The 19,684-nt window shown below is 32.3% G+C and overlaps 1 protein-coding gene across 1 annotated transcript in view; it reads right to left on the reverse strand.

Moving 5' to 3' along the window:
* Positions 1 to 205: 205 nt before the first annotated feature.
* The window catches only part of LOC134536744 (zinc finger CCCH domain-containing protein 11A-like), a 38,739-nt gene continuing 19,260 nt past the window's right edge, over positions 206 to 19,684 (reverse strand). Inside the window, exon 5 of the mRNA XM_063376650.1 lies at positions 206 to 4,542. Within this exon, the coding sequence (XP_063232720.1) occupies positions 3,980 to 4,542 (563 nt within the window). The 3' untranslated portion in view covers positions 206 to 3,979. The remainder of the gene's footprint in view (positions 4,543 to 19,684) is intronic.

A 19,684-nucleotide genomic window follows, 5' to 3' on the forward strand; every position in this document is an offset into this window, starting at 1 on the left:
AACATTTGATCACAATCAGCATATTTTTGTTACATTGTAAAATATTTGTTGCAACTAATTATTTTACTTATAAATTGCTGATAATCATCAAAATTCACAAGATGTCGCCGGAAATCTAAAGCGTTTGGTTGGTGATAATTTTAACTTTAAAACTGATACTCATAATTAAACACAACAAATATAAATACTAAATATATTTCACCTCTTTAAAAAGTTTCTAAGTTTGGAGCAATGTTGACAAAATATAACTTAAATATTTTATAATTTAAACAAAACATTGTTACATATATACACGTGTTATCTGATCACAAAATTTCCTTACGTTACTTGTTTTGGAACAAGGTAAGTACTGATTATCGATGCAAGTTAAGAAATCCACACTGATAAATTAACTGAAAGTAAATATGAGTTTTCTGCAGAGACTGTTGCACTGTCCCAAACACAAATGTGACTTAAGGATGTAGTCAAACAGGACACCTGAACCGGAATAAGGCGATGGGTTACAGTGAACACTTTGAAACCAGAGCATGGTCTTCGCCATATAATGGCAAATTGCAACCACAAATAAGCACATACAATTTGGCCAAATGTTAAGGTTGTCAGTTAAATTATGTTATGTACCACCAATGATGGTTTTAACTACCGCAAGGAACATGTCCTGTGTTTTAAATTTGTTAATCAATGCATTTTGCTCTGAACATTGGATATTATTTTCTTCCTAGGCAATACAGAGCACAATCTGTTTACATCAAACCACGTCCAACTGGGCACCTTTTAACGTGGCCTCAATACAGGCAGGAAGCACGTTGGTTGGATTTCGCAACACTACTTGCGAGTCAATACTCCACGTGTGAAGTAAATTTTTTGCAATTCTATACTGTAGTTATAAACCAAAATTACTTCAATTAAATACGTAGCTTCAGTAATGAAACAGAATGTATCATCTTGTACAGCAGTGGCTTAAATGAACCTAACTCTTCCAAAGCCTAAATAAACAGACGTAAAGAGCAATATAAAGTTAAAAAACTTGATAATTCTGACTTATCAAGCGGCATATAATCCTACCCTACTGCGTTTCATTTGTTTTGTTACGACTCCTGCATTTACATATGTACCTTCAGTTTATTTGTGTCTGCTAACCAATTGGACCCTCTCCTTTTTTTTTACCGCGGAGAACTCTTTACTACCGAGCGAGGTAGTGGAACGGAGAAACAGTGGTCAGAGGACCCGGATTTGAATCCTGGTATGTTCACCCTGAATTTGGCTTTCCATGTTTTTCAAACAAGGCAAATGTTGGAAAGGTTCCTTCTCGGTTTTCCTCTACTTGTATATCTCTGTATCTAATAACTTTGTTGACAAGACATAAAATTTTTTTAAAAATATATATAGATATTAACATGGCCAACTGCCAGTTTGAGGAATTTATAATTCAATATGATACAATGTTTGTCCGTTAATGTGATTTTAAGTAGAAAAACACTGCACGAATAGCATTAGATGGTGGTGAAGAATTAAACACTTAACATTTAAAAAAATTATATTTCAACTGATGACATAATAAATAATAACAAATTTCTTGACTTACACAGTGAATATTCTATTTCATAAATACTGTAAATATATACAATTAATGATCTGTACCAAGTCTGCAACATAAGTCAACACAACGTACAGTATGTCCTGCTATGTCATTGTCTACTGCAATGTTCTTTCGGCAAGGGGACGTGAGGAGATGAGATATAAACTGATAAGACACAATCTTAGTTATTTGATAAAAATTTTGTGGCACATATATAAGAAATTGCTAATGGAATGTCTGAAACTTATAGCAGTTGGCTGCAATGAATAAATTTCATTTAAAAGAACTGTAACTAATCTTAATAACAAGTAGCTCTTCCACCTCATAAAATGTTTTTAATGTGTTCCCTTTACCTAAGCAAAGGTGTTTTTTTTTTTTACTTTGGAAAGTAAAAAGTTATTGCAAAGAAAAATTAATGAATTCAGAATGGTGACTATATATCTCCTTTATAGTAATGCTAATGAGGTAAGCCTAACTTTGTTAAGTAGCCAAAAAAATTTACTAATGCAAATTCCACTATTATTAGAGTAAGTTTAAAACTTCATGACTTATCATTTACAAAATTGAAGTCATTTTGAAATGAATTTAAAATAAAATTAAAAAAAAAAAATTTATGAAAATGTATAAATGATATGTAATTTACCACAGAAAGTTTTTCATACATTTTCTGCAGATGTAAAATCTACATTATTTCAAATTTTTAGGAAAATATTTCTGAAAGTTATTCACAACAAAAAAAAATGTGACATATATATGAGTGTCAAGCTTCATTAAGTCTGATATGAGCAGGGGCTGGAAAAATTAGCACATTTCCCCCCAAAAATTAACATAAATGATTTAATAAATTAGCATCTATTACCGTGGATTAGGATTTTAATGCAAATTATTTGAAACTTCATATTTAGAAAACTCAATGTTCATATATAGATTACAAATTTCTTCAAAAAACACTATTTCAGTTTTGTTCAAAAAACAATTTGTTGCAGCTTTACTAGATTAAAATTAGAACTACAAAAAAAATTCTAATGCTTATTTTACAAAAAAAAAAAAAAAATTGCAATATGTTAGCAAATATTGTCACAAGATTAATTTATAGTAATTTCCAAACCAATTGGGTTTACTGTGTTAAGCTTATATTTTGAAGTCATCTCGGTATGCATGTCACTTGGCCACATCACAAAGGCATGGAAATATCACGAAGCATGGACACAAAAACTAGTACGCATAGAGAATGAAAATCGCCACATTGTTCACGTGTAACATTTAGGGAAAGCCTAGTACCTGTAGTACTACTGCTGTGGTTTACTTCACACACGCGTTTCAGCAAAATGCAAGAAAGTGCAACCTGTTTAGTTTTCATCTTATTAACAACCTTTCCGTCTATGGCAAAGATGGTGGACAAGTTGTGTTTGTGGATTAACCAAAGTTATGATAAATTTTAAGTGACATACACGTAAACACAATCTAATATTATGTGCGTGTGAGCGAGACAAAACTGTTACGTACAAATGTATAAGGTGAGTCAGAACCCTGGAAGTCTTCAAGACATGTTAAGCATGAAACAACACAGTCTGTAACAATTTTTTAAATGGTAAAAAAAAAGATGTTTTGCAGTTATACTGCACTTTATAAAGACTATTTTAAACCTGAATTACATTTTTAACTAATTTGTTAAAAATTATCATTAATTTTTTTTAAAAAATTAACAAAAAATAGATATGAATCTCACCATGTCATAAAATAAAAAAATTAAAACAATTACACACACACACACACTTTTATACCATTATGTGTTTTACTGACCAATTTTTTGTGATGTTACACTCTGGACAATGAATGAAAAAATACTCCAGAGATAATTATTTTTTCTTTAACCGTAAAATATAAATAACTTTTAATGGCATAAAGAAATTCACATGGAAGGTTTTATTTAACATTTATCTTTGGAGAAAATATGCTAACAAAATTTTTTCATATAAAAAAAGTGGCTTGCTATTTTACCTAAATTGCTGGCTTTTTTTTCTTTATATACGTGAATCTGGTACATGGATTTAATAACACTTATAACAAACTGCACTTCAATAATGTAGTTTCTTACCAAGTTATAGTTTTAAGGAACAAAAATCAGATGTTATAGCAGGGCCTACTGTAGTTATAGTTAAATCATAACTAATAAAAATTATCAACTAAAAATTTCAAAAAAATTGAAAAACTAATTTGATCAATTTATGAAAATCCTAAAAACAAAACAAAAAAGTACAATATCACACAACCCTCATAGTACATCAAATTATGCTGGAAAATCGACTCTGTAAAATTTTTAAGTATCGAAAGATGAAAAAACAGTAACAAAGTCGCAGGTCACTTTTGTGGTGGAACTCCGGACGGCAGAGGTCGCGCTCAGTCCATGAGCAGGTCGTCAATGTCCCGGAGTATGTCCTCGTCCGCCCCGATGTTCACGACGTCTGCGTGGCCGTCACTCAAGAGCTCTTCCTCCGTCTCCAGACTGTCGCGCAGCTTCCCCGCGCCGGAGCCGTTCGCCACGGCACAGTTCCCGTTCACCCCCGCGGCGGGAGGCCCCGTCCAGCGCTCGGGGTCCCTCTGCAGCTTGATGCGGCGGGGCCTCCGGCGGGGCGACGTCTCGTCGGGCGAGCGAGAGTGAGAGCGCTTGCGCGCCGCCCTCTCCGCGCGGATCTGCTCCAGCGTCTTGACGACGACGGCAGCGTCGCCCGGCTCCTCGGGGGGCGCCCGGGCCCGCCGCGCGTGTCCCCGCAGCCAGGCGCGCAGGTCGGGGGCCCCCGCCCCCTCCTTAACCTCCTCCTCCACGGCGTAGCTGAGGAGCGCGGCCTGCTCTGCCTGGACCCTCTCCAGACGGATCTCGTCCAGGGTCTTCACGACCAGTCGGCGCGCCGCCGCGGGCGTCTTTACGGGGGTGGTGGTGGGGGCACTTTCACTGTCTGATTCTGCAAGAACACGGCCAGAACAACAACCATTAGCCGAGACGCGATTTCGCCTTCCCGAAAAGCTCACATGAAATTTTAACCATAATAGTACGAAATTTTGATTAACTTTTTGATTAGCTTTGCAATACGTTCTTAGGGAGTATTCTTGCAGCATCTCGCAGATCAGAGAGAGAGAAACCCAGGAAGGACACGTGTAAGCCACTTTATTTATACAATTTTGTACAGTCTTGATTTTACAATACAAGAAACAAAAACTGCTACAGAAAAAACAGCTACATTAATTTTGTCTTTATAGTTTTATTCTTGGAGCCAATTAATTTTCTTGAAAGGACACACACACACACACACACACACACACACACATACATACAATTCCCATTCATTCTTACACAAACTGTTATCTTGTGGTGTGAGTTAAAATGGCACAAACATTTACAGATATTTCTCAGAAAGTGATTCAATCATTTTAACGTGTAACAAAACGTCATTAACTTCCTTTGACTTCAAAAATGGTAGAGAATAGGAAAAAAATAATAAGAAAGATATGGTTTTAGCTTACCCATAAAACCTGTTAAAATGTTTTTTTTTAGGTGTCAACATGTGACAAACTGAAAAAGTGTAAAAATTCAATTGTTGCACAAACTGGACTTGAATTTCAAAATAAGACAATCAAGGGCTACATGTGATTCTGCGTTCAGCCACTAAACTAACAGAACTTGAAGAGTTTTATGCACACAAACGTCAAAAATCATCAGTGGCAGTAGGTGGTAAAAATATATAATTCATGCCAAACTATATTTAGGTGCACAATACCTACATACTTTCATGAAGTGTTTTATATACTGATGCCCAATATAAAACATGAATTGTGACAAACAAAAATTCTAATGAAAAATTATTTAATAAAACTAGAACAATATTTTTCTTAGCTCTCTACACATGCATTTGTTTACAATAAATTCTATATCTAATAATATATATTGTTTTTGTGTGTGAGGTATTATGTAAATCTTATATTACATTTACAGGAAAATTTATAAGACCAAAAATGGTAATATCATCTATTCTTAACTAATTTGTAGTTTTTTTTGTTTTTTTTTTTTAGCAGTATTTCATGTTACGTTAAAGGTTGCAGTTTGACACACGTTACAATGGTAGAACTACTATGGTTGTCCGTACCGTAACAAGAGATTGCCGGTATGTAACACGTAATTGCATACGTATTGCGATTACACTAGTAGCCGATGCATGATACGTCACTGGCAGATTATTTGCTATAATTTAATAATGTCTGACCAGTGTTCAAACATCATTCAGGACTCTGCAATTTACACAATATGTATTTTATTAACTAATTGTTTCCATAAAATTTTATTGCAGTGACAAAAGCCATTTTCAGGAAGCCAGTTGCATAGTTACATTTATTTCAAAACAACCTGGTGCTGACAGTTTTCACCTATTTTTTTAACATTTCAACTGATTCTCGCTCCGGGAAAGCATTATGTGTACATAATACGGGTTTCAGTTACATCCCTAGGACAGGGCTTCAACTGCACTTGTAACCAACAGTCTAGACCTTGAAATACATGAATTCTTTAAAAACCTACATGGCTGACAAAAAGGAAGCACATTGGGACAGTGTGACAGGAACTAAGCAAAGCCTTATTAAATAAACAAAATACCTGAAGTCAAATAAAATCCCTATTCAAATATATAATACCCAGACTGAATCAAACCATACACAAATTAATCAGAAAAATGTCTGGTTTAATCTGAGAAAAACATTTGAACAGCAAAATTAACTATTCAAGAAGAACCAAATTAACTGAACACAAATCTTAGCCAAATTTATCAAGGAAATGACTCTAAATACACTTATTAAGCATTTAAAAAAAAAGTTATAATAATAATAAAACTTGCAATTTTATGCAACAGGGGAAGGATAAACCAACTTTTGCATCCAAAATCAATGGATTATGAATCATTTAATTCCATCAGAATTGATGTACTCAGTTGACTCTGCAATCAGAATTTACCCAACACTAGTAGACATATCAGGGCCTAAAAAGGGTACCTTTTAACTTTACTGTTTGTCAATTTATTACTTTTTCACATTAAGTTTCTAAAAAATTAATTTCTGCATGTAATTTCCAAATGTTCTACGAGAGAAATGTTTCTATGAGAAACAATTTCCATTTTAACATACCTCTTGACTACAATTATCTACAAAGTGAATTGGCAATCCTTTTATAATTTAAATATAGATATATTTTTTTATTTTGGACCCAACACATTGTTTTCAAGTACTAATTTACAGGAAGCTGTCACAAGTATGTGCTTATCTTTGCTTGTAAGAAAACTAAATCTACAAAGTTACAAGATAATGATTTTTGACATAAAACAAAATAGATTAATAAATTAAACTGTTATTATAACTGAAAACATGTGGCGGTAACACACATTTGTACAGTATAAAATTGAATGATATTAAAGTTTACCTACATTATAAAAAAAATTATTGGTAACCTGTATATTATGTATGTGAAGTCTGCAGTTTTTATGATTCATAAAACTTTTCCTTTATTTACAAGAAGTTTTGCCTGAAGAGCTGTTCATATAGATGGGGCTGGAACCCAGATCACCAGCAAAAAATACCTCCTTTACAGAGCTCTTTTGACTTTTTAGTTTTTTACACTGCAAGACTTAGTATTTCATTATTAATGGAACATTTCTGTTATGAGCTTATCTTTGATTACAATACAGTAAAATTTCTGTAAAGTAACTTAACAGAAAATATGACACTGTAGAGGGACTTGAGCCTTTCTGTAGAACTATCAATGTAAACCACTACGTTTTCTGTTTTTTGAAGGCAAACTGCTACAACAATGTAGGAACTTTACTTCTTTGAGATTGTGCTGAAAGCACATGAATCAAGCTTTTTTTTTTCAGTTTGAAAACATACACATAAATACACCTACTCATAGCAGACTTAGCTCGTTTATTCATAAACTATACTTTATAAATAACCAAATTCATTCAATGCAAAATTCAAAACACTATGACAGCCTATGACAATTTCAAAAGTGTGTTTATACATATTATATATATATATATATATATATATATATAAAGTTACCACACAGAATTAAAAAGGTGTTATTGTGAAATTAAATATGCAGAGTCAAGGTACATTACATCCATCCACAAAGTTATAGGGAGAATTTGTCTGTAAAATGTGTATATTATAGCCATCTCATAGTAAAAATGTTTAAGAAACAGTGATCTACCTATTTTGTATAGGTAATAATTTGCTGCAATGTTGCTTGCTAATATCTGGTAATAAATCAACAGTATAAGTAGCGTTTGTTAGATGTTCCAACAGATCACTAAAGAAAATTAATTGCTAAAAAACAATAAATCCAGTATGGTAATATTTTATAAAAATAATTTTTTTTAATCTATCATAATTTACTTCATTTATAACACAGAAAATAAAATATTCAGCAAAATCATATCTGTAATATATAGAAGGTAGAACATAATGTAACTTGTAAGTTTATACCTAAAGTCAAAATATTTAAGTCTACTTGTTTATATACACTATTTTATTTAACTTTTTGAACTGATTTAATTAACAAGTGACCAGGCCACAAACTATTTTCTGTGATTGGATGAAATTTTGAATTATTTTATTAAATAAAAATACATGAAACCGACTGTATTTTGTAATGTACATTATATATTACTTAAATTTATTTTTGTACTTGATGGTACGATTATCAATCTACATAAGAACAATATTTTTTTTACAGAAATGTGATTTTAGTAATTTTAAGTGATTTAAAAATGTTTTAATAATTATATATTTTGGTTGCCCATATTTTAGTTGGAAAGGTTAAAGGAATTTAGTTGACTAACTTTTAGTTTTACTATCAATTTTAATGTAATATTTTCAGCGTACATTTTAAGAGTAAATTGTTTTAAATATTTTCTGTGAGGGAAATATAATCAGGTTACCACCTTGCTTCTTGTTAATGATTTTTGGAGTTACTTGTAATATGTTAATAATGTAATAAAAGTAATGTTTATTTATGATAACGTCACAAGCCCAATTTCATTGTCTCTAACTTTGCTTTGCCTGTGTGAATATGTTCCTTTATGCATCATTCTCAGGTGTTGGGAGTACTTAGTAAAGTCATTTATAAATTATTTAGATATTTGCCACTCCAGCCAGAGAGCAAAGGCCTTGTTCCCGTTTACTGGCCAAGTTAGCAGACCAGTAGGGGTGTGAAAAACTTTAATGTGTGTTTTTACAATACTGCCAGTGTTTTATTACATGTCTATGATAATACGTTATTATGTACTTCGCTGGAAAAATATGGTTCTTTCGTACAAAAACTTCTTAGCTTTTGGTTTCACATAAATATGAGAGTCATAAATTAATAACACATGTATCCAAAAGAGCAATCATTGAAGCACTAACGCGGGACTTAAATTATCTGGAGTGAACTCGGCAGAAAGGATCCAGTGACAACCAAAGTTAAACAGCAAGGGATGACGTACATCTCCCGCCATGCTAAAACTCACACTTTCATCGAGTGATTTCTGTACTGAGACTGAAATAGTTAGAATGGGTGCTGTAAAATATTTTATTTTATTTTAATTTTTTTTACTCAAAGGAAGTTCACGATACATCTGTCAGCCCAAAATATCTGTAATAAACTAATTTGTAGTTTTTTTTTTAATTTACTTGTATTTAAAGTTATGTTAAATGCAACTATCATCCAATAGCTACACACTATAAATTCTTAAATTGGATAAATTTATTGCATTCATTAGATCTTTTAGTGTACACAAATTTAAAAACTATTACACATTGGACAAGTTATATTATGCAAATTACAATGATACAATTAAAATCTATTAAATAAACGAACATTAGAAATGAACTGTGATTGTATCTGTAACAAGAAAATACCAAGTACATATCTGGACAAGTATTTCTTAAAGGGCTTACCAGATACAGAAACAGTTTTCTGCCAAAACTTATATTTTATTTATTTGAACTCCTTTAATAATAATTTTTCCATGATTATAAACAAAACATAAAAAAAGACAAGTGATTTGTATTACTGTTTTCATAAAACACACACCACTTTGTACTGACATCTAAGAAACTAAGAGTTTAATTTTAAAGCAAGAAGCACTTCACAAAATTTTTTGTATAAAATGAAAATAATACAAACACAACTCACATTGTTTCAAAATAAATATATGCTATTATACATTTGTGTATGGAAGTTTTTAAGAGCCAAATTTTTAAGAACAACTCTTTTATCTTTAATATATTAAGTTTTGGCCAAGAAACTTTGCTTTTGTTTTTAATGCATTAAGACAATAAATTCTGTCAACTCATTTGATAAATTCGTTCAGTTTTACAGACAGCTTTATATATACTGCTCCCATTAAATTTTAAACGTAACACTCTACTAAAGTACATACATGAACCAAAACAATAAAAAAAATATTAGAATTAGATTTACTATTGATAGTACAAATAACAAACATTAATATGAAATTCATAAGATTAATACTCTGAACTGAAATTGACAAAAAAAAAAAAGCACAGCACCAAACACATTCAAACTGTAATGTCAAACTTATTATAAATGCATGGAAACAACTCTCACACACACAAATAAAATAACATAATACATACAAGTTCCATAAAAAAGGAGTGCAATTCTATTGCTAAAGTCATCAAAGAATTTTTAAAGTAAAATTATTACATGTAATATTTTGTATTACATTCTTTAGTGTAAAAAAAAAACATTTAATATAGATTTTCTGTACAGAATGAAATTATCAATTTTAAATAGGGATAAACAAATCAAATTCTTAAACTCAAATAACATCAAAATCTTTAGTACTCAAAAGACTTGATAGTTGGAGGAAAACTATTCGATGAAAGGAAATTCAAACACTAGACCTGTTGCTAGTGTTCTGTACAGAAGCTATCAAAGAAATGTTTTTATTTCAACAGTAGCTAACAAAGAAATACTTTTACCTGCAACCAGCCACAATGGTCTGGGAATGTTTGTTTAGCACTGCAAGGAACATGTTTGACACAAAAAGCAATTGTTTATATCACAAACACGTAATTTCTTTTATTTTATAAATAAAAAAATTATAAAAGATATTTTTTTTCAAAACATAAATTTCTGCATTTTTGCTCATACGTTATTTTAGGGACAAGATTATATGGTGAATTGCGATAAAACCTAAATAACACCGAAAAGCATGTCAAAATTCAGCCACCGAAATGGAAGTTAATACACTAAATAGCACCAAGAAATGCAAGATAATTAAGTAGCATTTAAGCAAACCTTAACAAGTAATCTTTTAATGTTTGAAATTCAAGGAGTGTCATTATTTCCCGAAAAAAAGTTGCACTAAATTGCATGGGTCAGAAAATTATTTTAATTTGTTTTATTGTACATATTTTATCAAATAACTTTTTAACTAGAAATGCTCGCTAATTTATTTTTATTGTTCAGTATATATCTGTTTTAGACCAATTTATTACAAATTATTTAATCGTAAAAATGCAGCACTATTGTAAATTGTACCACTATTCTGGTATAGTAAGTATTACAAAACAGCTTTTATATAAATAAAAACAATAACACCAAAATCCTCTGTTTTAAAACATGATTGGACTAAAAATGAAACCATAAAACCTTGTCTCTAGTTATTTTACCCATGATTGTTGTGGCACAGAACTGGATTTACAACACTCTTTTAAGAATCAAATTCGAGACTGGGATTTGATGGAAAAAAAAAAAAAAAGTGGATTTCAACCATCACTGCTTTGAAATGTTTTTTATCCAGAAAAAGATAACTAAAGAAAATTGAAAACATGCACTTCTTGACCAATTTACATATCTGTAGTTTGCGAAGCACTAGCAGATTGTAGGAAAACATAATAGAAACACTGTTCTTAACAGGACTTATTAACACTCAGTTTGAGAAATCCACCAATATCACTAAAAATGTTCAAGGCTGATTTTTTTTTTACAAACTTAACACAAATAAAATGTCATTAAAAAAACTGCAGTTTTTTTTTTTTTTTTTGCTAGATAAGATGTTCACCTACCAGCATTTTATAAGGTGCGGAGAAGAATTTTTCCAAAACGACTAGTACAACTCAAAAACTCTCCATACAATATCAGTTCTCATTCAAATAACAAGGTTGTGAAAAGTAGTCTGTCGTCTCTAGTTATTATCCGAGTTTTTTTCTTTGACAACCATTTTCAGCTCAATAATTTAGTGTGCAATTGATGGTAATAACAATTATAGGCAAGTTTTGATTCCAAGGTTCTTCGAAATGAACATTAAGGTGCACGGGCGTATCCAGAGGGGAAGGAGAAGCGGTCGCCCCTTCCAAAGTGTTGGGGGGGGGGGGGGGGGGAGTAAACAAGGAGCAAGGCCCTAAAATTTAAAAGAATGTAACTAATCCCAAAAAATTATTAAAAAAAAAGAAAAGATTAATAAGCAATATTTTCCCCCTTTTGTTATAGTTTATTTTTACATGGCCCCATAGACATTCTTCCTCCATGAAAGAAGTTGAACTCTGGAAAATAACCCCCCCCCCCCCCCCCGCCCTTTTCAGTCTGATACCTTTTTTTTAGTAATGAATTGTTAATGTAATAACCTTAGTCATTTCCAAACCCAAACCATCACTATGACTAGTGTTAATTTATTTCTAAAATGTTTCAATTAATAATATACTGATAATTTGCCTGAGTTATATAGTTTTAACCTTGCCACCAAGTTCAAGCACATAACTTTACCTGAACACGTTTTCTTGATCACGTTCACTGCCATCAAGAAACCAGAGCCGTAACTACATACTGCTAAATTTATTCAAATTATATATATTTTTTTTCCTCCACAAATAATACTACAATATACTAAATGAAAACCCTGGTTTTACAATCCTTAAATTTTCAGGAAAAACACTGTCAAAGACAAAACTAAAGCGACGTGGGACCACGTAAATTACAGCAGCGCATAAAATACGAGGATTCTTAACGAACACACTATACAATGAAATAACAGATAAAATCACCTTCTTTCAAAAAAATATCAAACAACAGTGAGAAATCAAGTGGCATCAAAACAGATCTAGCAAATTTTAAAAATACTATAACAATTTTCAGAACCAAAATACCACATCCATATTGGCGGATTAGTTGGTAAAAAACCACACTCCTTTGCTTTTTTTTCCTTGCTATGAATCATTTTATTTTTTCTCTGCTCTAGAAACTATTATTTTCAATCTGAAAAAAAACTTTCTTGGTATTTTCTTTCTGTTCATGTTCAATAAACATCGAAACTTATTTCAAAATTTATTTTCGCACAAAACGTTCATTCAGTCACCTTCCTTAAAATTTATGATCCTTTGTTTTCTGACCAAGCACATTGTGCTTTAAAAAATAATAATAATAAAAATCATCCTGCAGTATTATTTTAATCATTTGCATTCACGTACACACTCGAGTTCACGAAAATAACAATTTAACTGAGTACTATAAAATCATTTCCGAAAACATTAAAAACTAGAATGCGATGGATGACTAACTGCTAAATCCATGTTTACCTTATATGTACTGGGAAGAAACCACCCTTACGGGCTACCAATGTTGTTCATATAAGATATCTTCACATGAATGGATACATACTCCGCCTGACCGCCACTAGGACAGGTTGTGGTCGCGAGGTCAAAGAGAGGGTGGAAACGAGCCTTTCGACACCCTGCCACACAGTCTCCAGCACAGCACTCAGCCAGTGGTGGCACCCAGGCTGGCTGATGCGTGTGGCACACAGTAAAACATAGGAGCTTCACAAAGTATTTTCAGTCACCAACACCAGCAATGGCTACATTTCCACCTGCAACATCACCTGAAACTTGCCTCCTAGTTCTCTTTTCTCTTCATCCACCTTCAGTATCAGCTAGTTTCTTTCTTCTTTTTTGTCTTTGATTTTTTTTTTTGTGTCCACTACTTTTAATTACCTAGCATCAACACCACCTCCTTTGCAGAATATGTATTTTCTTAGAAGCTATCTCCCTGCAATTTTCTGAACATCATCTTCTCAATTACCCATTTGTATTTCCTATTAATAGCATGTCACCAACAGCTACATAGGGGTGGATTCACAGGAGGGAGAGGGAAAATACTGATTACTCCTTACAATGGATAACACAACTTTAAGGAAATCAAAATAACCGGAAAACAATTTCTTACTGACAGCAAGAACTTGAGGATCCACCACTGCAGCTACTTAAGGTACTTAACGTAGTCTCTTTAGCAACCAACACAAAATTAAAAATCAAATAAAGTTTCCTTGCTGCCCTCAGGTGTCCGGCAAGAACCAACTGTGCCAGGGGAACGATTCTAGCTAGAGCTGCTTCTAGCGACCGAGGAATTATGCCTGCTCACTAAATCACCGCTCCCGTGCACGCGAGTACGCACCCCCTCTCCTTACACATCCACCCCACACACACCAACACACATACACCTCCAACACCCCCCCCCTCCCACACACACACACACAGATATTAAATTATAACATTTCTGACTTGCAGTAGGATTGCCTGAATGCACCTTGGCTCCTGCCGTCATTCGTATTCGTACACAAACCCACAAGTGAGTTATATGAACGTAGTACATCTGTACCTTTACTTTCGCTAGACTACAAGTGCCTGGCTACGCAAGAATAACGAATATATATATATATATATATATATATATATATATATATATATATATATATATATATATATATATATATATATATAGTGTGTGAGTTTCCAACATTGTTTCCTCAAAAGCTACCTATGTACGTATTTTTTTGTACATGTTACGTGAAAGCCTTGGCTTATAAGCCACAAAATTGCTTCGTTTGTTATTTATCAGTGAACATATTTTCATTACACTTTAGATTCACATAAAGGCAATTAATAAACACAATAATTAATTTTTTTACATAAATATTTATGAGTAAAATAAATTCTACAGAAAAATAAACAAAAAATAGATGCAAGGATGGTGGAATAATTGTGTTAATCATTCGCCACACCATTATGGATTGTGGTCACACAGGAAGGAAAACGGTACATATGCAGGAAGTTTGTGAAAAGTTAGGCAGAACCAAGGGATTGCTGTTTCCATTCTTGTCGGTGGGCCGCAACAAGTCTAGCTGCTAACCTCAAAAAATTAAAATTTGTCAGGTTATGGTCATTCAGTCTAGTCAGCTAAATTAAAAAGAACTTTTGAGTACAGACTTGCATAAAACTATAATTCCTAAAAATTACACTTCAGAGGTGGCCCAAACATTAAATGTTCATATGCTCTGATCTTTAAAACGAAACTATAAAATTCTATTTTACAAAAAATTATACAATGAAATTTTAAAAATTTGAATATGTACAAAAATGTATAAAATACATAAAACATTACAAACAATAGAAATAAGAACAAAATACAAAAAAAAAGTACAATTTGACAGCTATGAACACCAACCACACTGCAGTCAGATTAACAGCTTCATGCTTCTAACACAGCAATTTATTAACGTAAACAATATTAACTTATTCATGTATCTACGAACCATTTTGTATATTGCTGTCACACATACAACTTTAGCCCATCATATTCGTTCTGAGAGTCTGCGACCTTATCGTAATATACACAAGTCTTCATAACCACACAAATGATGTCGTAATGGTACTGCTAACAGCTGCATTTGATTGATCACACAGCTATGCCTTCTCCCCCGCCTCTTATCTGACCCATCGCCTGCACATCAGGCACTGCCTCCGTCTACTTCAAGACACGTCACGTCACTGGCACATGTGCTTCGAAGGGTCAAACTTGCTTCGTCCCGTCGAAAAGCACTAAGCTTAATTATGCTAATGAATTTTAATTTGCCAGAGTTACGGGCTGCCCATCTTTACAACAGGATGGTTCACCTGAGAGCTTATTGCACTGTGGCATAAACACTGACAAAGAACAAAAGGACATTCACAAGTATAGATTACGACATTTTAATAGCATTTTTTTTATTTAGAGCGATAAGAATTTTTTTTTTCATAATTTTTAGAAAATCAACTGATTACAGAATACATAAAAAATTTAAATAATAGTTAAAGCAGGTACAGTAAAACACTTGAGACAATTCCCTTAAAAAAATTTCCTGCATACAAATTTTTTTTTAAAAATTTAGCACTGGACCTATAAATACTGACATTTACACTTTCAATAAAAATTCACCATTCATAAATCTAAATTTCTAAGTGGCTAGAGAAACTTCTTACACGTATTTACTGCATATATACATATCTCCTAAAAAAAAACTAAGTCGTGCACAAAAACAAAAAATTTTTTAGATGATTCACATAATTAGGGTGGTTAACTAAATAAATTTAAAAAAAAAAGTATTTAAAAAAACTTTAAAGGAAAGAATTTGAAAGTAAACAGTAGGCAAAGTGAATCTATCACCCCCTCCCCACAACATGATATTTTGTGTACTCTCCTTAAAGTCAAATATTTTAAAAGTGCCCATTGTAAGAATCTCTGTTGGATCATTTTTTTTTTATTTTGGTGTACCCTAAGTCCTTTAGAAGACACTCAAGCAGTGCACTGTGTTTTTTTTTACTTAATGAATTTTTAGTATAAGTAATAAATTTATGAATGAGTTTCGATATGGTTTCTGGGCTGGAATAAATAATTGGCTAATGAGCAGGAACTGATATACAACCAAAAACATGCTCTTTCTTTCAAAAATTTTTGCTAAGCTTTTTTTATTAAGAAAAAAATATATTTTCCATACTCTGGAATAATTTTAGTGCATAAACCAGTTTACTTTGTCAAGTTCCCAGAAACTACCCTAATTATATTGTAAATTTCAGAATCTTTAACACACTTGAACAAATTAATGGCGAGATTTATTTCTAAATGCTAAATGCATTTCATGTCAAATATTTATTCAAGGACAATCTCTGCAAATCTTGTTGCCAGATGTATGCTACAAGTTATCTATATTAATAAAAGAGTCTGTCTAGCTACTCTTTCTGCTTCTGTTATTACAACAGACCTTAAAAATCTGTGAACGTGATAGTTTAGAAAAATAAAGCGCTTTATTATGCTTTGAAGTTGAAATGCTAGTTTCTAATTTTTAAAAATTTTGACATGAATTCCTATACAAACAAGCTCTCATTTTATGAACGTCAAGTTTTCACAACTTTCTGTAAAAAGTATCTCAAAAACAGCATATCATAAAGAAAAAATCCATAGAATAAATTTGTTGCAAATTTTATTATTAACATTAAGGGTTAATACTAAATTTCTCGTATTTCTAACCATTTTAATTTTATCGGCAAATTTCCATACACCCTGCTGTACTTCTACAGCTGTAACCACAAGCCCTTCCGACTACTTCAACTAAGGAAAGAGCTTACTTGAAAAACTACTAGGGATGTGCGAGTACCTGATATTTTTGGGTACGGTTCGAATCCACAATTACCTGAACCCGGAATCGTTGTACGTACATGGATTCGAACAGTATTACGAATATTCACAAAAGTTATAAATTAATTTAATACGGCTCAAAAATACTAGCAGTGAAAAATAAAATTAGGCTACTATTAAGTAAGTATTTATAATATGATGTATCAAAGAAAGATATGTAAAGTAAATAATTAACACAGTGACATTAAAAGAATTTAGAGATTTCGAGAGCTTAAACTATAATTACGAATTTTGTCGTATAGCAAACCATACATTAAAAACAATTACATACTTACAAGAAAAAAAATTTCTTGGCTATTTATTGGAGAAAAAATGGTTTCGTTTGCTGAAACGTTTATAAAAATGAGATTTCCCTGTGGCGTGCAGTTTATTACGATTGAGTTGGAGAATGGAATATGTTTTGGTTTTCATATTTTAAAGTGTTTATTATTAATTAAGTTTACATAATTATAAACATTTCAATCTCAGTGTAATAAATAATTGCCAGTAGTTACAGTTAGAAAAAAGAGAACACACATTATTTTTAAATTTCAGTTATTTTTAATTATTCTGTGCTTAATATTCTGAATCGGATTCATATCTCAAATATTGCCAGGGATTCAAATCGTATTCAAACCGAAATGAAAATCAAGGATTCGCACATCCCAAAAAACTACATACTCTGCCTCTAAACTTCGTTACTTATGCCACTTTTGACTGCTTCCTGAACCATGAGTGTGACAGATGAGACATGATAACACTTTGGAATGCGAAGGGAGAGGAAAAAAGGGAGGAGAGAAAAAAGGGGGAAGGGAGGGGAAGGGGAAATAGCAAGCTAATTGAGTTTGTCACAATGGACACTTCCTTTCTCTCTGGTGACTTGTCAGCAAAAGCTAAACACCCCCCTCCTCCCCCCCTCCAACCCAAAAAAAAAAAAAAACACACGCCATGCGACCATTATGTGACAGCACTAGTGATAGATAAAGCATTGTCACATCGCTTACCTTCTTGACTTCGCTGGCATAGTACATAGTTAAATTTTAATGGAAATTCCTTTCATTTACCTTATGAAATCCGAGTTCAATTTATTTAGAGATCATTACGATTCACTTACGCCACACATTCCCCCATGTTTATGCTAGTTTTGATGACATTATGTGTTTGAATATGCTTTTCTTGGGTATCTTACTATATTTTCTTTTTGGAAGACGTGCACTATTAAAAATTTTTGTTTTTGTTTTATTATTTAAAACTTATCAATTTCTCATCAGAGATGACTGAACACGGACTTGCTGCAGAAAATGTCATATTTTGATGTACAGATACCGAAGGTGGGTCAGTCGGTCGAAAATGTTTTCACAACCCAGGGGGGGAGGGGGGGGATTAATAAACATGAGGTAGTTTCCCACTATTTAAGACTTTATAATATGTCATTTCGCCATGTTAAGGAGGAGGGGAAAAAAGTCACATTTCTGAATTCACACACATTTAGACAAAAAGTATCTTTTTTTTTTAACTTGCAATATTTAAATATTTTGTTATTTTCTTTTGTTAAGGCACAGGGCACACTATAAATACATTTCCTGACCCACTAGTGAGTAACTGTTAATAATATGTATATGTATTAATACAGTTGTAGTCATTGATTAAAAATAAATGCATAAAAAAACTTCATTATTTATGAAGTAAAAACTGTACAACATAACCAACCATCAACCTCAGACATTCCATTTAATTTATGCCTGTGCCCTTAACGAATTCTAATTAAGAATAATTTATGATAGTCAATTGTTAAGATTTAACAACATCTGGAGCCAAGACAATGTCTACTACTGGTTTCTATTGCGCAGCCTCAAAATTAGGTAAAAAATAGGTTCTATTCAAGTTTCTTTACTGACAAGTAATATGTAATATGTATTCATCATCATTTTCTATCAGATCTTACATGACTAAAACAGGTCAACAAAGTGTGCAATTTAAGTCCAGTTTCACTACAGAGACATCACTGTGCGATCCTCGGGATCAAGTTTATCCAACAGGCGGGCCACCAAAAATCTGAGGCTGGCCAGGAAACAGTACAATACATGTTTCAATAACTTGGTTTTCCGGTAAAAAAAAAATTATATAAAAAAATTATTGTGTATTTAGGTAAATCTGTCCCCCCATTGTAAACCATTCTGGTATTTATTTTTAAGTGACATCAATTACGTTAAGTCTTTTATTCATTACTTCAAGTAGATCAAAAAATCTTCATGCATCTTACATTTTTGTATCATATAAGTATGGCTTAAAAAGCATTTTTTTTTAAAAGGCCCAGTGAACAAACTAATTAAATAATTCTGCTTCAGCGGGAATTGATTACAATCATCTAGGATTCAATAATTTTTTGCAGTGATTTCAATCTTGAACTATGTATTTGTCCAAATCACTGGTATGACAAAAAGCATAACAAATATGCGTCCAAGTATTACAATTGCTCTTGAAAACAATAGTCATCCTTAAGATAAATTCAAACAGCCATGTACACAAAACTGCAAAAGGACAGTACCAACTTTATCATGTAACTAAAA

Source organism: Bacillus rossius, chromosome 11 (assembly GCF_032445375.1).
Source record: "Bacillus rossius redtenbacheri isolate Brsri chromosome 11, Brsri_v3, whole genome shotgun sequence".
Taxonomy (NCBI): domain Eukaryota; kingdom Metazoa; phylum Arthropoda; class Insecta; order Phasmatodea; family Bacillidae; genus Bacillus; species Bacillus rossius.